We start from the raw sequence: 18,220 nt of genomic DNA, 5'->3' as shown, positions 1-18,220 counted from the left end.
CAGGGAGAGTGGGAGAGGGAGAAGCAGGCTCCCCATTGAGCAGGGAGCCCAATGCGGGGCCCGATCCCAGGACACTGGGATCATGACCTAAGCCAAAGGCAGATACTTAACAACTGAGCCACTCAGGCGCCCTTAATAAGGAGAATTCAATGAGAGCTATGTTAGGTCCTCAGTGCTTTATATAATAGTATTATACTTTCATCAATCTTGCATGTAAGTATAACAATTCTATTTTAGAGACGAAGAATAAAGCTCACAGATGTTCAGTAACTTCTGAGTACATATAGCTAATAAAAGTGACAGTAGAATCCAGGTCTGTGTGACACCAAAGCCTTTGTTCTATTTTACCATAATCCTTCCCAGAAGGCTAAACATCATAAATTTACTTCCTGGAGACAAGGTAAAACAGCATGAAATGAGTGATTCCCAGAAAAAAAAAAAGAAACAAATTAATGATATTTGGGAAAACACAAATGAGAGAATTAATTTTAAGGTTAAAATACCTATTCAGATTTACTAAAGAAAAAAGATAAATATGCTCATTAAAATAAACAACACACTAATGGCCTGGAATAGGAAAACATGCCCTGAAAAGACTCTAGTTTTGAAAAAGGTAGAATATTAGTGACCACCTGAAAAGCCCCCCAAAATTACATAATACAGTCCTCTTGTATCCTTCTTCTTTTCTCTCCTCAAACCTTTGTCACAACAATAGAAAGCCCTATCATTTCTTTTAGATTAACTTTAAGGTCTTTATGCTAAATGCCATTACCTAAGCAGAGCCTTTTTTCATCTCAAATTACTATAAGTCACCTAAACTGGTCACCTTTCTGCACCTATGAATCCACCCTGAACACTGCTACCATTCTAAATCACCCTGTCTCTTTGGTGTCCCTAAAAAGGGAAGTAACTGGGTTCTAGAATTAAGAGTCCTTCTAGCTCTGAAAGTATAAAGCATTATTTTCATCATATCACTGTCCTACAACAGTAACCTCTTAGCAGTATCAAGATTACCACATGTGTTGGCAGTCCCCAAGACCATCCCCAAGGATTCAGAGCACTCAGCATATAGCTGTACTCATAGCTGTGATTTATTATAGGTTTTTAGCTACCAAGAGATTTAAAGTGGTATTGTTTTTAATAATAGAAAAATTGAAACAACTGATACATATAATAGGAAATTAGATGAACTATAATATATTCATACAGTAGAATGTTATTCACTGATTTAAAATTTATGCATTTATTCAACAAATATTTAAGAATTCATGTTTACAACACACTGCTTTTCTTATATAACAATTCAGACACTTACATAAAAATATTTATAAATGTTTTTGGTACAGTTGTAAATCAGATGGTTTTCTTAATTTTACTTTCTGCTGCTTCATTATTAGTGTATAGAAATGCAACCGACTTCTGTACATTGATTTTGTATCTTGCTACTTTATTGAATTCATTGATCAGTTCTAGCAGTTTCTGGTAGTCTTTAGAGTTTTCTATATTAAAGTATCATGTCATCTGCAAATAGTGAAAGTTTTATTTCTTCCTTACCAATTTGGATCCTTCTTATTTACTGTTGTTGTTGTTACCTAATTGCTGTGGCTAGGACTTCCAGTACCATGCTGAATAAAAGTGGTTAGAGTGGACATTCTTGTCTTGTTCCTCTTTTTTTTTTTTTTTTAAGATTTTATTTATTTGACAGAGAGAGAGCAAAAGAGGGAACATAGCAGAGGGAGTGGGAGAGGGAGAAACAGGCTTCCCACGGAGCAGGGAGCCTGATGCGGGGCTCGATCCCAGCACCCTGAGGTCATGACCTGAGCCGAAGGCAGACACTTAACGACTGAGCCACCCAGGCACCCCTCTTGTCTTGTTCCTGACCTTAGGGGAAAAGCTCTCAGTTTTTCACCACTGATTAGATGTCAGCTGTGGGTTTCTCATATATGCCATTTATTATGTTGAGGTTATGCTCTCTCGAGACCCACAGTGTTGAGGGTTTTTATCATGAATGGATGTTGTACTGTCAAATGCTTTTTCTGCATCTACTGAAATGATCATGTTTTTTATACTTTCTCTTACTGACAGATGCTTTTTCTGCATCTACTGAAATGATGTTTTTTATACTTTCTCTTATTGTGAATACTGAACCAACTGCAGGAAAAACAATAAAATATCTAGGGCGCCTGGGTGGCTCAGTCATTAAGCATCTGCCTTTGGCTCAGGTCATGATCCTGGAGGCCCAGGATCGAGTCCCACATTGGGCTCCCTGCTCAGTGGGAAGCTTGCTTCTCCTTCCCCCACACCCCCTGCTTGTGTTCCCTTTCTCACTGTCTCTCTCTGTCAAATAAATAAATAAAATCTAAAAAAATAAAAATAAAATATCTAGGAATAAACTTAACTGAAGAGTTGAAAGACCTGTACTCTGAGAACTATAAAACACCGATGAAAGAAATTCAAGATGATATAAAGAAATGAAAAGACATTACATGCTTATGGACTGGAAGAACAAAAATTATTAGAATGTCGATAACTATCCAAAGCAATCGACAAATTTAATGCAATTCCTATGAAAGTAACAATAGCATTTTTCACAGAACTCGAAAAAAAATCCTAAAATTTGTATGGAATCATAAATAACTCTAAATAGTCAAAGCAATCTTGAAAAAGAAAAGCAAAACTGGAGTTATCACAATTCCAGACTTGAAGTTATATTACAAAGGTATAGTAATCAAAACAGTGTGGTACTGGCATAAAACCAGACACATCGATCAATGGAACAGAACAAAAACCCCAGAAATAAACCCACAATTATATGGCCTGCAACAAAGGAGAAATTAATATCCAGTGGGAAAAAGACAGTTTCAACAAATGGTGTGGGAAAACTGGACAGCTACATGCAAAAGAATGAAACTGGACCCCTTTCTTTCACCATACACACAAATAAATTCAAAATGGATTGAAGACCTAAATGTGAGACCTGAAACCATAAAAATCCTTGAAGAGAGCATAGGCAGTCTCTCTGACATTGGCCATAGCAACATTTTTCTAGATGTGTCTCCTGAGGCAATGGAAATAAAAGCAGAAATAAACTAGTGTGACTTCATCAAAATAAAAAGTTTCTGCACAGTGAAGGAAACAATCAACAAAACTAAAAGGCAACCTACTAAATGGGAGAAGACATTTGCAAAGGACATATCTGATAAGGGTATCCAAAATATATAAAGAATTTATACAACTCAATGGCCAAAAAAGAAATCATCCAATTAAAAAATGGGCAGAAAACATGAACGGATATTTCTCCAAAGAAGGCATCCAGATGTCCAACGGACACATGAAAAGATGCTCAACATCACTCATCATCAGGGAAATGCAAATCAAAACTACAATGAGATATCACCTTACATCTGTCAGAATGGTTAAAATCAAAAACAAAAGGGCGCCTGGGTGGCTCAGTTGGTTAAGCGACTGCCTTCGGCTCAGGTCATGATCCTGGAGTCCCGGGATTGAGTCCCGCATCGGGCTCCCTGCTCGGCAGGGGGTCTGCTTCTCCCTCTGCCCTCTTCCCTCTCGTGCTCTCTGTCTCTCATTCTCTCTCTCTCAAATAAATAAATAAAATCTTTAAAAAAAAAAATCAAAAACAAAAGAAACAACAGGTATTGGAGAGGATGTGGAAAAAAAGGAACCCTGGTGCACTGTTGGTAGAAATGCAAACTGGTGCAGCCACTGTGGAAAACAGCATGGAGGTTCCTCAAAAAGTTAAAAATAGAACTACCCTTTGACCTAGTAACTGCACTACTGGGTATTTACCCAAAGAATACAAAACACTAATTTAAAGGGATACTGCACCCCTATATTTACAGCAGCATTATTGTAAGAGCCCAAGTATCCACTGACTGATGAATAAAGAAGTGGTATATATATATACAACAGAATATTACTTAGCCATCAGAAAGGATGAAATCTTGTCATTTGCAACAACATGGATGGAGCTAGAGAGTATAATGGTAAGTGAAAAGAGTCAGTCAGAGAAAGACAAATACCAAATGATTTCACTCATATGTGGAATTTAAGAAACAAAAGAGCACAGGAAAAAAAGAGAGTGAGAGAGCACGAAACCAAGAGAGAAAAAAACTGATGAATACCAGAGGGGAGGTGGGTATGCAGATGGATGAAATAGGTGATGAGGATTAAAGAGTGGACTTTTCATGATGAGCACTGAGTGTTTAAAATAAAAACTTAAAAAAATTTTTTTCCACAGTGAACATACTGTACAATTAACATTCGGTAATGTTAGTAAGTCATTAAAGATATGTAATTTCAAATATGGAAAACAGTTATTACAGAACTGTATATATATATATTTTTTAAAGATTTTATTTATTTATTTGAGAGAGAGAGTGAGAGAGAGAAAGAGCACAAGAGGGGGGAGCGGGAGAGGGAGAAGCAGACTCCCCGCCGAGCAGGGAGCCCGATGCGGGACTCGATCCAGGGACTCCAGGATCATGACCTCAGCCGAAGGCAGTCGCTTAACCAACTGAGCCACTCAGGCGCCCAGAACTGTATATTATACAGATTTGAATATGCCATGAATCAACTTGTATCCCTTGAGATTTAATGCTTAATGAGAGTTACATAAAATAGCCTTTTAAATACTAGATTTCTTAATACTACCATTAATAAAGGAATCATTATTTACTACATGCTCCAACATTTCAACAGGCAGTGAAAGGCAGTGGACTTAAGATCCAGGTTCTAGTTCTCATTATGAGCATCTTGAACAAGGTTAATTCCACAGAACAACTCCATCAAGGGAAGGGTTTCTTTGATAATCTTTAGGACTGCTGGCTTTCAGTAATCAAGTTTACCTGTCCACAAAAATTTAACATTCCAAATCATTTTATTCTCCATAAACAATCACAATTTTGATCCTTATGTGTATCTTTGGTGATCGGTGATTGTAGGTGACTGTAGGTGATTAAAAGCAGCAAGAAAACACCTATATCGAATTCCATGGTTCTCTAGAAAAAAATACCTACTCTTAACTTAGGACATGCTCTTCTTACCTTAGCAAAAAGGTGATCCCTATATTGCTGTTGAGTAACAAAGTTTTTGTAACATACTACACAAGCAAAGGAATTCATGAATGGTCCATGTAGTGTAATTGTTGGATCACATGGAGAGTGATCAAACCTACTCAGCAAAAGAAGAGGTAACATTAGAAAAGTTCACATTTTAGGAGCCACACTATGTTGCTTCATTTGTTAAGCATTTGTTCATTTGTTTACACACACACACACACACACACACTCAGAAATTTATACTTTTCTACTGAAATACCAAATAACGTTTTTCATCTTCAAGAAATATCAAAATGGCTCCTTGATGCCATGTAATCCCTTCAAACAGTGATCAATAGTTAGCTCAAGATTTCACAAAAGTACAAGATCCAATAAAATGGATGAAATAAATAAAATGTACCCAAGATCCAATAAAATGGTGAAATTCCAATTTGAAAATTATAGAGCCATCATCTTTTCCTTTTTGCCTTATTTACCACAAAATTCACAAATAGTTGTGAATGAACCAATGGAATAATAATCTCATGTCAAGATTCTGGCACACACTTGTTTCTTAAAAATGGCTTTTAATCCCTTTAATGTTCATTTTCATCATTTAGTAAGTATGTGCCATTTTACAATTGAAGACTTTTAATAAAAATACTTTAGATATGGTATGCTACCCAATTATTTGTAGAATGCTGAAGCTCCCTCTAGGAGCCTTTACAGATAGGTTAATGCCTAAGTAGGGTGAGATACCTGGAAATGATAATGGCTAAGAGCCCCCAAACTCTCAACTCCCATCTTTAAACTATTAGAAGGAGAAACTATGAAGGTAAGAATGCTTAATGCCTTTAATATTGCCTTCCCTTGATATTTACTTTTTCAAGCTCTACTATTCGAAAATTCAGTAAATTAATAAGGTGGGTTTCATAAATAGAATATTTATTATGAATTTTGCTACATTTGGCTTGCCTTTAACATTTGTTTTGTAATACCATATTAGCTTTCTTTAGGCTAGACCAAATATCTTTAAGTGCTTTGTGTCTCTTGAAATTTGTATTTATGGGCTGGATTTCTCTAAAACTGATTCAACTGCATATCAGTATAAAAAATCTGTTCAGAATTTTATGAGACATATTAAAAATAAATACATACTTAAAGGCTATATGCCTTGAAAGATAGAATATCACTAGAAAAAAATCTGACTTTAAGCCTTGTAGGAAACCTAAGAAATGTAAATTTAAAATAACTATCATAAGAGCACAAAACAATCTGAGTTTGGAATATAAAGTTATGATTGCAATGGCACAGATGTATCATGCTTTCATTTTATGCAATCACATTGTAACTCACTTGCTCTTCAGCAACCACTATTCTATCATACTCACCTTTTTAAATGTCCTAAGAGAAGGTGCCCATTATCAAATTCCTTGTTACAGTGCATTATGGGACATAAAATTGGTTTTCCAGACACCCGCATTTGGCCTCCTCTTCGGAATGAACTTTTTGTTCCAGAATTAATTGTTCCTGTTTTGAGTCCTGTATCATTGGAATACAAATTCTTATGTTCCTACTTCAGATATTTGTCCTTGGACTGGTAATCAAAATTATGACAAAATGAGGGGTGCCTGGGTGGCTCAGTCGTTGGGCGTCTGCCTTCGGCTTGGGTCATGATCCCGGGGTCTTGGGATCGAGCCCCACATTGGGCTCCCTGCTCCACAGGAAGGCTGCTTCTCCCTCTCCCACTCCCCCTGCTTGTGTTCCCTCTCTTGCTGTCTCTCTCTGTGTCAAATAAATAAAATCTTCAAAAAAAATAAAATTATGACAAAATCATAAAAATTATGATACAGCATCAACTGGGTGATCCTAATTGTAATTAAATGTTTACTGTCTTTCTTAAAGAAGATATGATCACCTAAAAATAAATAGGTGTTTGGGACAAGTAAAGCTGTTAACACTTTTTAAGATTTTTTTTTTTTTTTTAAAGATTTTATTTATTTTTATTTGAGACAGAATGAGAGACAGAGAGCATGAGAGGGAGGAGGGTCAGAGGGAGAAGCAGACTCCCTGCCGAGCAGGGAGCCCGATGCGGGACTCGATCCCGGGACTCCAGGATCATGACCTGAGCCCCAAAGGCAGTCGCTTAACCAACTGAGTCACCCAGGCGCCCCAAGATTTTTCTTTTTTTGAGAGGGAGAGAGAGAGAAAGGACAGAGAGCTCCAGTGAGCTGGGACAGGGGAGAGGAGGGACTGGTTGGAGAGGGAGAGCGAGAATCAAGCAGGCTCCATGCCCAGTGTGGAGCCCGATGCGGGCCTGTTCTTGCAACCCTGAGATCATGACCTGAGCTGAAATCAAGAGTCAGACACTTAACCGACTGAGCTACCCAGGTGCCCCTAAAGATTTTATTTTTATTTTTTATTATTTTTTTTATTTTTATTTTTAAATTTTTTTTTTAAAGATTTTATTTATTTGAGAGAGAGAATGAGATAGAGAGCATGAGAGGGGGGAGGGTCAGAGAGAGAGGCAGACTCCCTGCTGAGCAGGGAGCCTGACGTGGGACTCGATCCCGGGACTCCAGGATCATGACCTGAGCCGAAGGCAGTCGCTTAACCAACTGAGCCACCCAGGCGCCCTATTATTATTTTTTTAAAGATTTTATTTATTTATTTGAGAGAGAGAGAGAATGAGAGAGAGCACATGAGAGGGGGGAGGGTCAGAGGGAGAAGCAGACTCCCTGCTGAGCAGGGAGCCCGATGTGGGACTCGATCCAGGGACTCCAGGATCATGACCTGAGCCGAAGGCAGTCGCTTAACCAACTGAGCCACCCAGGCGCCCAAGATTTTATTTTTAAAGTAATCTCTACACTCAATATGGGGCTCGAACTCACAGCCCCAAGATCAAGAGTTGCATGTTCTACCTACTGAGCCAGCTAGGAGCTCCTTTCTTTCTTTCTTTTTTTTTTTTAAATAGGTGAGGAGACGGGATGCCTGGGTGGCTCAGTTGGTTAAGTGTCTACTTTCGGCTCAGGTTATGGTCCCAGGGTCCTGGGATCAAGTCCCGTACCTTGCTCCTTATTCAGTGGGAAGCCTGCTTCTCCCTATGCCTGCTGCTCCCCCTGCTTGTGCTCGCTCTCTCTCTGAGAAATAAAATCTTAAAAAAAAAAAAAATAGGTGATGTGGATTAAGTTTATTTAATTAATTTTTTTTTAAGTAACCTCTACACCCAATGTGGGGCTTGAACTCATAGCCCTGAGATCAAGAGTCACACACTCTACCTACAGAGCCAGCCAGGTGCCCTGAAAGCTGTTAACATCTTTAACATTCTCTTGAGGAAAAAAAATGTGTTTAAGTTCAACAGCCAACAAATGTCAAAGATCAAATACTGATTAGAAAATCAGTTGCTCTACAGAACCACTACCTTCCATTTCATTTATATAAAGTGGCAAAGATCTCATTCTTTTTTCTCTTTTATCTATCTTAAACATATTAGAAAGTTTAGCTATATCATAAAGGACCTGAGTTCTCTGAAAATTATGTTAAAGAATGCAACTGGGAGAGTGGGGAAGAGTGGAGAGTTCAGGGAGGCAAGGGGAATAAGAGTGGTACTTTCTGGGAAAGCCAGGTGTTGATTAGTTCCAACGTGGATATCAAGTAATGCAGGTCTCATCAATAAATTCACAGAACACAAACCAGAGATTTACTTGTTATTATCTTTCTCTTTTCTATTTATTCTATTTTATCCCTTTTCTTTTTCTCCTTTCAAAGTTTGTCCATCATTACTTTCTCTTTTTTTTCTTTTTCCTTTCTCCTTTCTCTTGGTTAAAAAAGTAAACTCTGCACCTACCATAGGGCTGTACAACCCTAAGATCAAGAGTCACATGCTCTACGGAATGAGCCAGCCAGGCACTCCTTTCACTAGTTTTTCTTAATCTCCCTTTATCCTGGTCCATTCTTCATTCCTTTTCTTTCTTTATAGTTTTCATCTTACAGTCACACACTCTTATAGACTAATACCCCCGGCCAATTGTGTTCCAGGGAAATTCCCAATGCATGATATATGATGGAAAATTTAGAGTTACATTATATAAACCATGAAATGTAAAACTGGTAGGATTCTGACCATATATCAGGCAGTTATATATAGATGATTTGATTATGGACTCCCTTGTATTATTATCTCTTGTGGTTTGTTTCAATGCCTTGAATATTTCATACAACAGAAAACTGGGTATTTATCTTTATGGCAGTTTCTAGAAAGCCCCTAAGGATTTAAATAGAATGGATCATTATTCTTTTATCATCACCTAATTTTAAGATCTTCAAATGATTATTATATAATTTAAGGTTTCAATTGTTTTCCTGCCGTTTTGAGTCCTTATGGGGGGAGGGGGAAGGCCTCCATTAAAAGCTGCCAAAATGCTTATAAATGTGTTCTGTCAACAAACAATGAATAGTATAGCATTAATCATATTTTAATCTTAAAGAGGCATTAAATGACAATACACTTTTTTATCCTTAATTTTTTTATGTAGTCAGAATTATGACAATATTTATTGTCCATCCACATTCTAAATATTGCCAGTTAAGACCTTTATTTAGGGGCGCCTGGGTGGGCTCAGTCGTTAAGTGTCTGCCTTCGGCTCGGGTCATGGTTCCAGGTCCTGGGATCGAGCCCCGCATCGGGCGCCCTGCTCAGTGGGAAGCCTGCTTCTCCCTCTCCCACTCCCCCTGCTTGTGTTCCCTCTCTCGCTGTGTCTCTCTCTGTCAAATAAATAAATAAAATCTTAAAAAAAAAAAAAAAGACCTTTATTTAGCCAAATAGAGGCTCTGGATTAAAATCAATTTGGAGAAAACAATCAATTGAAAGAAAATAAGCTTTGCCCATGGAAAGGCAAAATACAGAAATTTAAATAGCTTTTTTCTTTAAATAGAATAGTACTGTTTTTAAGTTACTAAGTATTCAAATGTATGCAAACTGGCCTAATTATAAAAGTCTATAAAAGATGAATTTCAGTAGAGTAATTATAAATAAAGTGCTTCTAATCAAAGAGCTGAATTACAATAGCTGGATACTTTGGAATAGATTAAACAAGTCCCTTAATGCTACTCAGAAGTAGAACCTCACTTTTTACAATTAAAGAGAACAATGACTCATTTCTGTTTCCCCAGCTATACCCTATTCAAACATCTCAGCACTCTCCAAAGCTAATTTATGGAATAGCACCAGATCAAATATAGCCCAATGCTAAAAAGCAGCTGTCCTAGCAATAGATCCTAAACTTCAGTGTTATAGTGTTGTTGCAGGGAGCAAGCAAAAAAATACAACAACCACATAAAAAGAGCATAACTAAAGACCTTAACTCAAGCTTATCAGCCACCAATGAATCAGGTGTGTCCTGAAGATACAGAAAATACCAAGTTCTGTCAAGAATCATAAAGATAGGGGCACCTGGGTGGCTCAGTTGGTTAAGCATCTGCCTTCAGCTCAGTTCATGATATCAGAGTCCTGGGATTGAGCCCTGCATGGCGCTCCCTGCTCAGCAGGGAGTCTGCTTCTCCCTCTGTGCTCTTGCCCTCTCTCTCAAATAAATAAAATCTTTAAAAAGAATCATAAAGACACAGCTAAATGAGTCATTTGTTCTGACTTGACCAGACAAATCATAAACAGATACTCATGAATTCATTTTACAGTGAATTAAAATATTCTGCCAATCTGGAGGCCAGGGATCAGACCTAAAGGGTCTACACAGGACTTCAAGGTGTTATGAGATAAACTACTTTTAGAAGAGATCTTAGGAGATCATAAAGCCTTATAGTTCTACTTCATTTTCCTATCAAAATTACCTAGGAATCTTCCCCAAACTACAGATACCATAGCATTATCTCTGGAGATGAGCCCCAGGTATATATTTAAAAGCTCCCAGGTGATTCTGATATAGCTGAATTAAGTCATTAACTTCTACTGAGAACAGAAGCCATCTCGAGGGATTTTTTTTTTTTTTAAATATGAGCCTTAACAAGAACACCCGAAGAGGCAAAACCATTTACCATAATTTCTAAGTATCTTTTGCTAAAGTAGATCTCGAATGCCAAGCAGCTCTTTTTTTTTTTTTTAAAGATTTTATTTATTTATTTGAGAGAGAGAGACAGTGAGAGAGGGAACACAAGCAGGGGGAGTGGGAGAGGGAGAAGCAGGCTTCTCGCGGAGCAGGGAGCCCGATGCGGGGCTCGATCCCAGGACCCCGGGATCATGACCTGAGCCGAAGGCAGCCGCTTAATGACTGAGCCACCCAGGTGCCCCGCCAAGCAGCTCTTTTATTTAGTTGAATGACAGTGACATTTGGAACCCAAGTTCTACTAGGCTTCTTTTCTGTGTTCATATGCAAATGTTTATAGCCTACCTTGGATAATATTCAAACAACACTGAGTATCTCTAAGCTGAGCACTTTTCTTAGGTACGCACACAAAAAAGGATTAATAAACCTTGGTCTCTGTCCCCACAGAGGATGGCGTCTGATGGAAGAGACAGGCATACAAACCTCTTAATCCAACGTAACAGGGGAAAAACTGTGTCAGAGAACTTTGGAATTATCAGTGGTAATTTGATTCAAAGAAAAGCCCTGTGAAAACTTTATTTATATTTAAAGATTTAAATCTTTATATTTGAAATTTATATTTAAAGATTATTCATTTGAGAGAGAGAGAGAATGCGAGTAGGGGGGAGGGGCAGAGGGAGAGAGAATCCTCAAGCAGACTTCCCGTTGAGCATGGAGCCTGATGCAGAGCTCGATCTCAGAACCCCAAGACCATGACCTGAACCAAAATCAAGAGTCAGATGCTTTAACCGACTGAGCCACCCAGGTGCCCCTGAAAACTAGCTTTAGAACAACAAGGTATCTAGGTTCAAATTGAGCAATGCATGCACAGATACTTCTCATGACTTTTTGCAATTAAATGTTCTGCTGTATTAAATCCACAGCTAAGGTTTCTTGGATATCCCAAGCCTTTTAAACGCTCAGTGTTTATTCTACAGGCTAGAAAAGTTGCCGTGGTAGAAGTGAAAACAAACAAACAAACAAAAAACAAAACAAAAACAACTCCACCAAATTATCTGGTGGGGGGAAAGTGTTCCATAGTGACTCTTTTGGGAATCTCAGGTCTGCAGAATTAGTGAAGAAGCTACCCAATGCTTTAGATGCCTCCCATGTGGACATGTCCTTATAAAATATCTACACAGGCTGTACTGATGAATGAATAAGTAAACACTAATCCTTTAGATCTCAGCTTAAATTCTATTTCATTAAAGAAGTTTTCCTGACTTCAAATAACCTATCAAAACCCCTCCCATAGACACATGCACTATTTCACATAACTATGAAATAACATGAATAAATAAATGAGCAATATCTAATGAGGTCAAGGATGACCTATTATATTCAAACCTACTTCTGTCAATGTTGGAAGACAACTGATAAAGTAAACCATTATTAAGTATCACTGAAACTGGGCACCTGGGTGGCTCAGTTGGTTGAGCGACTGCCTTCGGCTCAGGTCATGATCCTGGAGTCCCGGGATCGAGTCCCACATCTGGCTCCCTGCTCAGCAGGGAGTCTGCTTCTCCCTCTGACCCTCCCCCCTCTCATGTGCTCTCTCTCTCTCTCTCATTCTCTCTCAAATAAATCAATCTTTAAAAAAAAAAGTATCACTGAAACTAAATTTCAATACTTTATATACTTATTAGCAACTGAATAATACAGATATAACCCCTTAAAGCTTTAGGGAAGCTCAGTAACCTCAGTGTTCCACTCTGATTTCTAAAGAGTACCTGGCATTTTTAGCCACTGGTCCACACACAGTCTTGCTGCTTCTGTATCAGAATGTCCTCGAATAAATTCCAATTCTTGTAACCCGTGAGCATGCTGAAAATCGATTTTTTCCTAAAGGTATTAAGAAAATCAATTAACCTATAATTACTAATCTGATTTCCTTGAGAAAAGGATTTTAACACATCAGTGATCAGAAAATATTGATTATCCTTTATCCCTGTAACTCCACATCTAGACATCTATCCCAAAAAGATAAGTGAAAATAAAGGTTCATGCTCTGAAATGTTGATCCCAATGTCATTTATATTTGCATAAAGTTTGCTATAACCTACATCTCCAACAATAGGGTACTGTTTAATTATGGTATATACATTTCATGAAAGTCAATTAGAAACACTAACCAAACTTTCAGTGAAGCAGAAATATATTTTTTATATCAAGCAGGTCACCAAATAGTATTAAATAAATGAGACCAAATATAAATAAAGATTAATTTCAAGCTATATGTAACTGTATCTGCAGAGGAGGAACAAAGGTTGAAAATATATAAAACGTCACTATCTCTGGGAATGGAAATATGAATGATTATTTTCATTTTTAAACTTTTATACATTCTTTTCAAAGTTTCCACATACAGCCTGAAGTATACAGAAACCTATTAAATATTTGTTCAGTGAATAGTATTAATAAGAGCTGATTTCATTAGCTTAGCATGTGCCAGTATAAAGCATTTATCACCATCTAGATCTAGGGTTGGCAAACTTCTTCCATAAAGGGCCAGACAGTAAATACTTTAGGTTTTGCAGCTCAACTCTGCATGAAAGCAGCCATAGATAACAGGTAAACAAATGGGCACTGCTATGTTCCAATAAAATTTTATTTACAAAAACAGGCAGTAGGCCAGTGCCAACCATGAAACTAGACTTACGGTTTAGACTGTTAAAGTCTCTAAGTCCTCCTATATATTATTTATAAATCTATTTGCATAATCTCTAATCATGCTGTATCTAACAATACTTATTCACCACTTACCACATGCCAGGCATGATTCTAAAAGCATAATAGATTTCATTCTCACAATAACTCGGTGAAATAGGTACTATTATTGTTTGCATTTTAGGATGGGAAAACTGAGGTACAGAAGGGTCAATAAATTGCCTAAGGATAAATAACAATGCCAGATTTAGACTCTCACAATTTGATTCTAGAATCCATGCTCTTAACCAGTACACCATATTGCATCTCAACAAGGTTTTGTTCTTAAGAAGAAATCACAGTCACAAATGCTAGATTTGTAAGATATAGGCCAGAATAATGAATGGCCTAGTAAGCAATGCAACAGGATACTTTATCAGAAATGGCAAGGAGGGGAACAGGGAGATTCAAGATTTCAATCGGAAATAAATCTTCTACACAACGTTGTTCAAACTACAGCCATAGAATACTAATTTTCAAAAATGTTAACAAGCATTAAAAAAATTCTCTATAACCAAATTAAATATATAAACACCGATTTTAATACAAAATTTAAAAAGTTCCTTTAGGGCAGGACTTCCAAAGCCTTGAAGTGTTAATGTGCATGTAATATGCAGTATCTCAACAAATACTTTTTTTTTCAAAGCGCATCCTATAGTAGTGTTCCAAATAACATGTTTGGAGAACAAAACTAGTTTATCCAAAGAAAGCAATATGACAAGTCTCTGGCAGACTCCAAAGACATTTTCTAATGTACAAAATTAAACCACTTATCAAAGCTCCTTAAAAAATCTATCACAAAACTCTTAATATAAATAAGATCAAATACTGCTAGATGCCAGCTAATAGCCATTTATTTTAAAGGACTGCCAAAAATTAAAAATGTTCTCTGCCATTTTTTACAATAGAATTTGAACTCTGTGGCCATACATAGTCAATGCTCAAAAAACATTTATTGGCTTAAGTCATCCTCTAATTAGCCACACTTTTCCTTTGTTACAAAGCTTCTTCCACAAACCTGAGGGTTATATCCCTTCTGGCAAGTCATCTTAACTCCTAGAGTATCAATGAGCAAAGCTGGTAGCTGTTCAACTAGTCAAGACAACATTATCTCGTGAAAGTCATTTATCCAGTGAAGAGGGTTTTTGTTCTTGTTTGTTTGTTTGTTTTAATTTTAAATATGCACCATACCCAACATGGGGCTTGAACTCATGACCCTGAGATCAAGAGTTGCATGCTCTACTGATTAAGCCAGCCAGATGCCCCATATCCAGTGAAGATTTTAATGAATTTTCTTTCTTTCTTTAAAACCACTCCATCACAAAAGATAAAAAATTCACTGTAATAGTAATACATCAATAATTCACAAAGGCCTAAGAATAGTTGGAAGTTATTTTCTACTACTATCTAGTTTTAGTGAGAGTTATCAGCCACTAGAATTCCTCAAGAATCATTTTTATTTTAGTTTGATTATCTTCCTTTCTGGATAGTTCCGTTTTTCTTTCCTGTCATCGAGTTTTAAAAAACAAGTTATCCATACAGGAAACCAAATTTTAAAAAATCATAAATGAATAGCAAGCAATGAACTAAGATATGTTAGTTGGTTTTTCCCTTAGAAAAGAATGAAATCTAAATATATATTTATTCTGGGCGCCTGGGTGGCTCAGTTGGTTAAGTGACTGCCTTCGGCTCAGGTCATGATCCTGGAGTCCCGGGATCGAGTCCCACGTCGGGCTCCCTGCTCAGCAGGGAGTCTGCTTCTCTCTCTGACCCTCCCCCCTCTCATGCTCTCTATCAAATAAATAAATAAAATCTTTAAAATAAATAAATAAATAAATAAATAAATATATATTTATTCTTTAAAATTGGTTAAACAAGAATTTCAGAATTTCAGAAAACTTTCTTCAATGCTGAGATAAAGTCTTTAACAGAATGAATGAGGGGCGCCTGGGTGGCTCAGTCGTTAAGCATCTGACTTCGGCTCAGGTCATGATCCCAGGGTCCTGGGATAGAGCCCCACATTGGGCTCCCTGCTCAGCGGGAAGCCTGCTTCTCCGTCTCCCACTCCCCACTGCTTGTGTTCCCTCTCTCGCTGTCTCTCTGTCAAATAAATAAATAAATAAAACTTAAAAAAAAAAAAAAAAAGAATGAACACTTAACATGAGTGGAAGCTGAAACTACCCTTGAGAAAAGCCTCAGTTACCATAGTGCCTGTAAGATTCTGAACTCATTACACTTTATTATCTATGTGGGAACACTTCCTGGAAAAAGAAGCTAGCATCATTCAGGAAATATGTGGAAAAGGACAGCTTGCAAATCATCCCTCTGTCAAAGAGATTTTCCCCATAAACAATACACTTAACAGTTTTGGGAAAGAATCTTCCTTAAAATTGAATAGTATTTCTGCCAGGAGAGAAACAAACCTATTTTTTATATCTCTATGCATTAAGCATTTTACTTACTTATGTATGTATGTATTTAGTTATTTATTTGCAGTAAGCATTTGAAACATACAGCTAGAATACTATGCTCTAATTTAATTGGTATTACATTATAAAGTCTCCAAACAAATCTACTTCTAAATGTAAAGAATATTAATTTATTCTATACCAGATTAGGAGATACTAAACAGAGGCTATAGAAATATATAAATTCCTCTATGATAACCAATGGACAAGGAATCAAAACACAGATCTTAAAATTAAAAAACCATAGTGCTTATCTTAACTTGGAAGATCATTTCCAACTCCATCCCTTTACAGATTAAATAAAGCCCAAAGTCTGCAAAAGCTAAGTGACCTGCTGGAATCCAAACAGCTGCTGGCAGAGCCATGATTTCAATTTCCCTTTTATTTTTTTTTTTCAAGTAAGCTTTACACCCAATGTTGGGCTTGAACTCAGGACCCTAAGATCAACAGTGGCATGCTCTACTGACTGAGCCAGACAGGCACCCCTCAATTTCCATTTTTAAACTCCTAGGATGAAGCTTTATTTACCCAACTCATCAACTTTCTACTCCTAATAAACATCTGTCAGTACTGAGGGATTTTTTTTATTCAAAAAAAATTTTTTAAGTAAACTCTACTCCCAATGTGGGGCTTGAATTCACGACCTCCAGGTCAAGAGACACATACCCCACCTACTGAGCCAGCCAGGTGCCCCAGTATTGAGAGAATCTTTAGGTAATTCATCCGGGGCCTTCTAAAGCAAGTGAAGAAAAAGATTTATATCATTAGAGATTCTAAATTAGGCTTCATTTTCCACATAGCAGCTCTTCTACAAACCTGATTAAAATTTCTTCCTTTTAGTAATAGCTTTAATCTGAACGGGCATGCTGAAGTTTGAGAAAGTGGTCTGATTCTATTTAGTAGAAAATAACCTTTTAACACCTTATGTCTACAAAAGCACCAATAAACTCTTTTTCACTCTTGTGATATAGAAACCAGAAACCCGTAATTGTTCACCTGCTATAAAGAAATCCCATGATTTTTAATTCCCCAAAATAAAGTCCACTCAATTCTATTTTTTCTCCTATATACATATATGATCAGAATCTATCAAACTAAAGACAGAGATAATGAAAGCTATCATGAAGTACTGAAGTGATGAGCTATGTAGAGTCCATGCTGAACTTGGATTCAGTTATACATTTTTTGAAGACAAATTTCTGTTACTGTTTTATTATAAACAATTCCATGATTTGGTAAAACACCAATTAAAATAGTCACATACCCTGAATGCTCTATTCTTCTCTTCCTTCTGCTGTTTCTCCACTTCAACATGGCGGGCTAGACGAGCCAGAGTTAAAGCAACTTTATCCTTCTGATGGTCAATATAGTCTTTATGCTTAACATTATCCTATAATTGAAAAAACAATTTTCATTTCTTTTAAATAACAAAATTAGCTTTGGGATAATGATTTCATTTACTAAAGAGTTATTGTGCTAAAGAACCATTTACTTTTTTTTTTTTAAGTTTACTTACTTAAGTAACCTCTACCCCCAACGTGTGGCTCAAAATCAGGACCCTGCGATCAAGAGTCACATGCTCTTCCGATTAAGCCAGCCAGGTGTGCCAGGAACCATTTATTTTTATCATCAGCAAATTTCTAAGAAGGTGTCTTATGTATTTTATACTTTATATGGTATTTTGTAGGTCAGCCAATTTTCCACCAGCATCTGTGGTTTTCAAAATGTTAGATACACTAACTGCTAAGACAATTTATCATCTTTATTTACTTTATAATCATCTGGATACTGAAGGGTTTGGTGTTGCTTTGCTCTGAGTCTATAAGGTAATGCCATTAAGCCATTAGTCCCTCCCTAAAAGGTCTAACAGTACAAACATCCTTGGTTCTGG

General features: G+C 37.0%; 1 protein-coding gene across 6 annotated transcripts in view; it reads right to left on the bottom strand.

Moving 5' to 3' along the window:
* Positions 1-18,220, bottom strand: part of ZNF451 (zinc finger protein 451) — a 114,004-nt gene that overhangs the window by 61,228 nt on the left and 34,556 nt on the right. For 5 of the 6 annotated variants that reach the window (XR_010413661.1, XR_010413660.1, XM_064597733.1 and 2 more), the window contains exons 4-7: positions 17,594-17,719; positions 12,886-12,997; positions 6,449-6,599; positions 5,064-5,190 (exon numbers count right to left, since the gene is read on the bottom strand). Coding sequence is in view for 4 of the 6 variants with exons in the window: in XM_064597733.1 (XP_064453803.1) it covers positions 5,064-5,190; positions 6,449-6,599; positions 12,886-12,997; positions 17,594-17,719 (516 nt within the window). In the remaining 2 variants the exon portion in view is untranslated. The remainder of the gene's footprint in view (positions 1-5,063; positions 5,191-6,448; positions 6,600-12,885; positions 12,998-17,593; positions 17,720-18,220) is intronic. The other variant, XM_064597734.1, reaches the window with a different exon arrangement.

The sequence above is a fragment of the Mirounga angustirostris genome, unplaced genomic scaffold (assembly GCF_029215605.1).
Source record: "Mirounga angustirostris isolate CCGP_5_RB_7025 unplaced genomic scaffold, mMirAng1.0.hap1 SCAF_8, whole genome shotgun sequence".
NCBI lineage: Eukaryota > Metazoa > Chordata > Mammalia > Carnivora > Phocidae > Mirounga > Mirounga angustirostris.
Note: the sequence above shows the minus strand (reverse complement) of the source record. Positions and strands in the feature narration are given on the sequence as shown.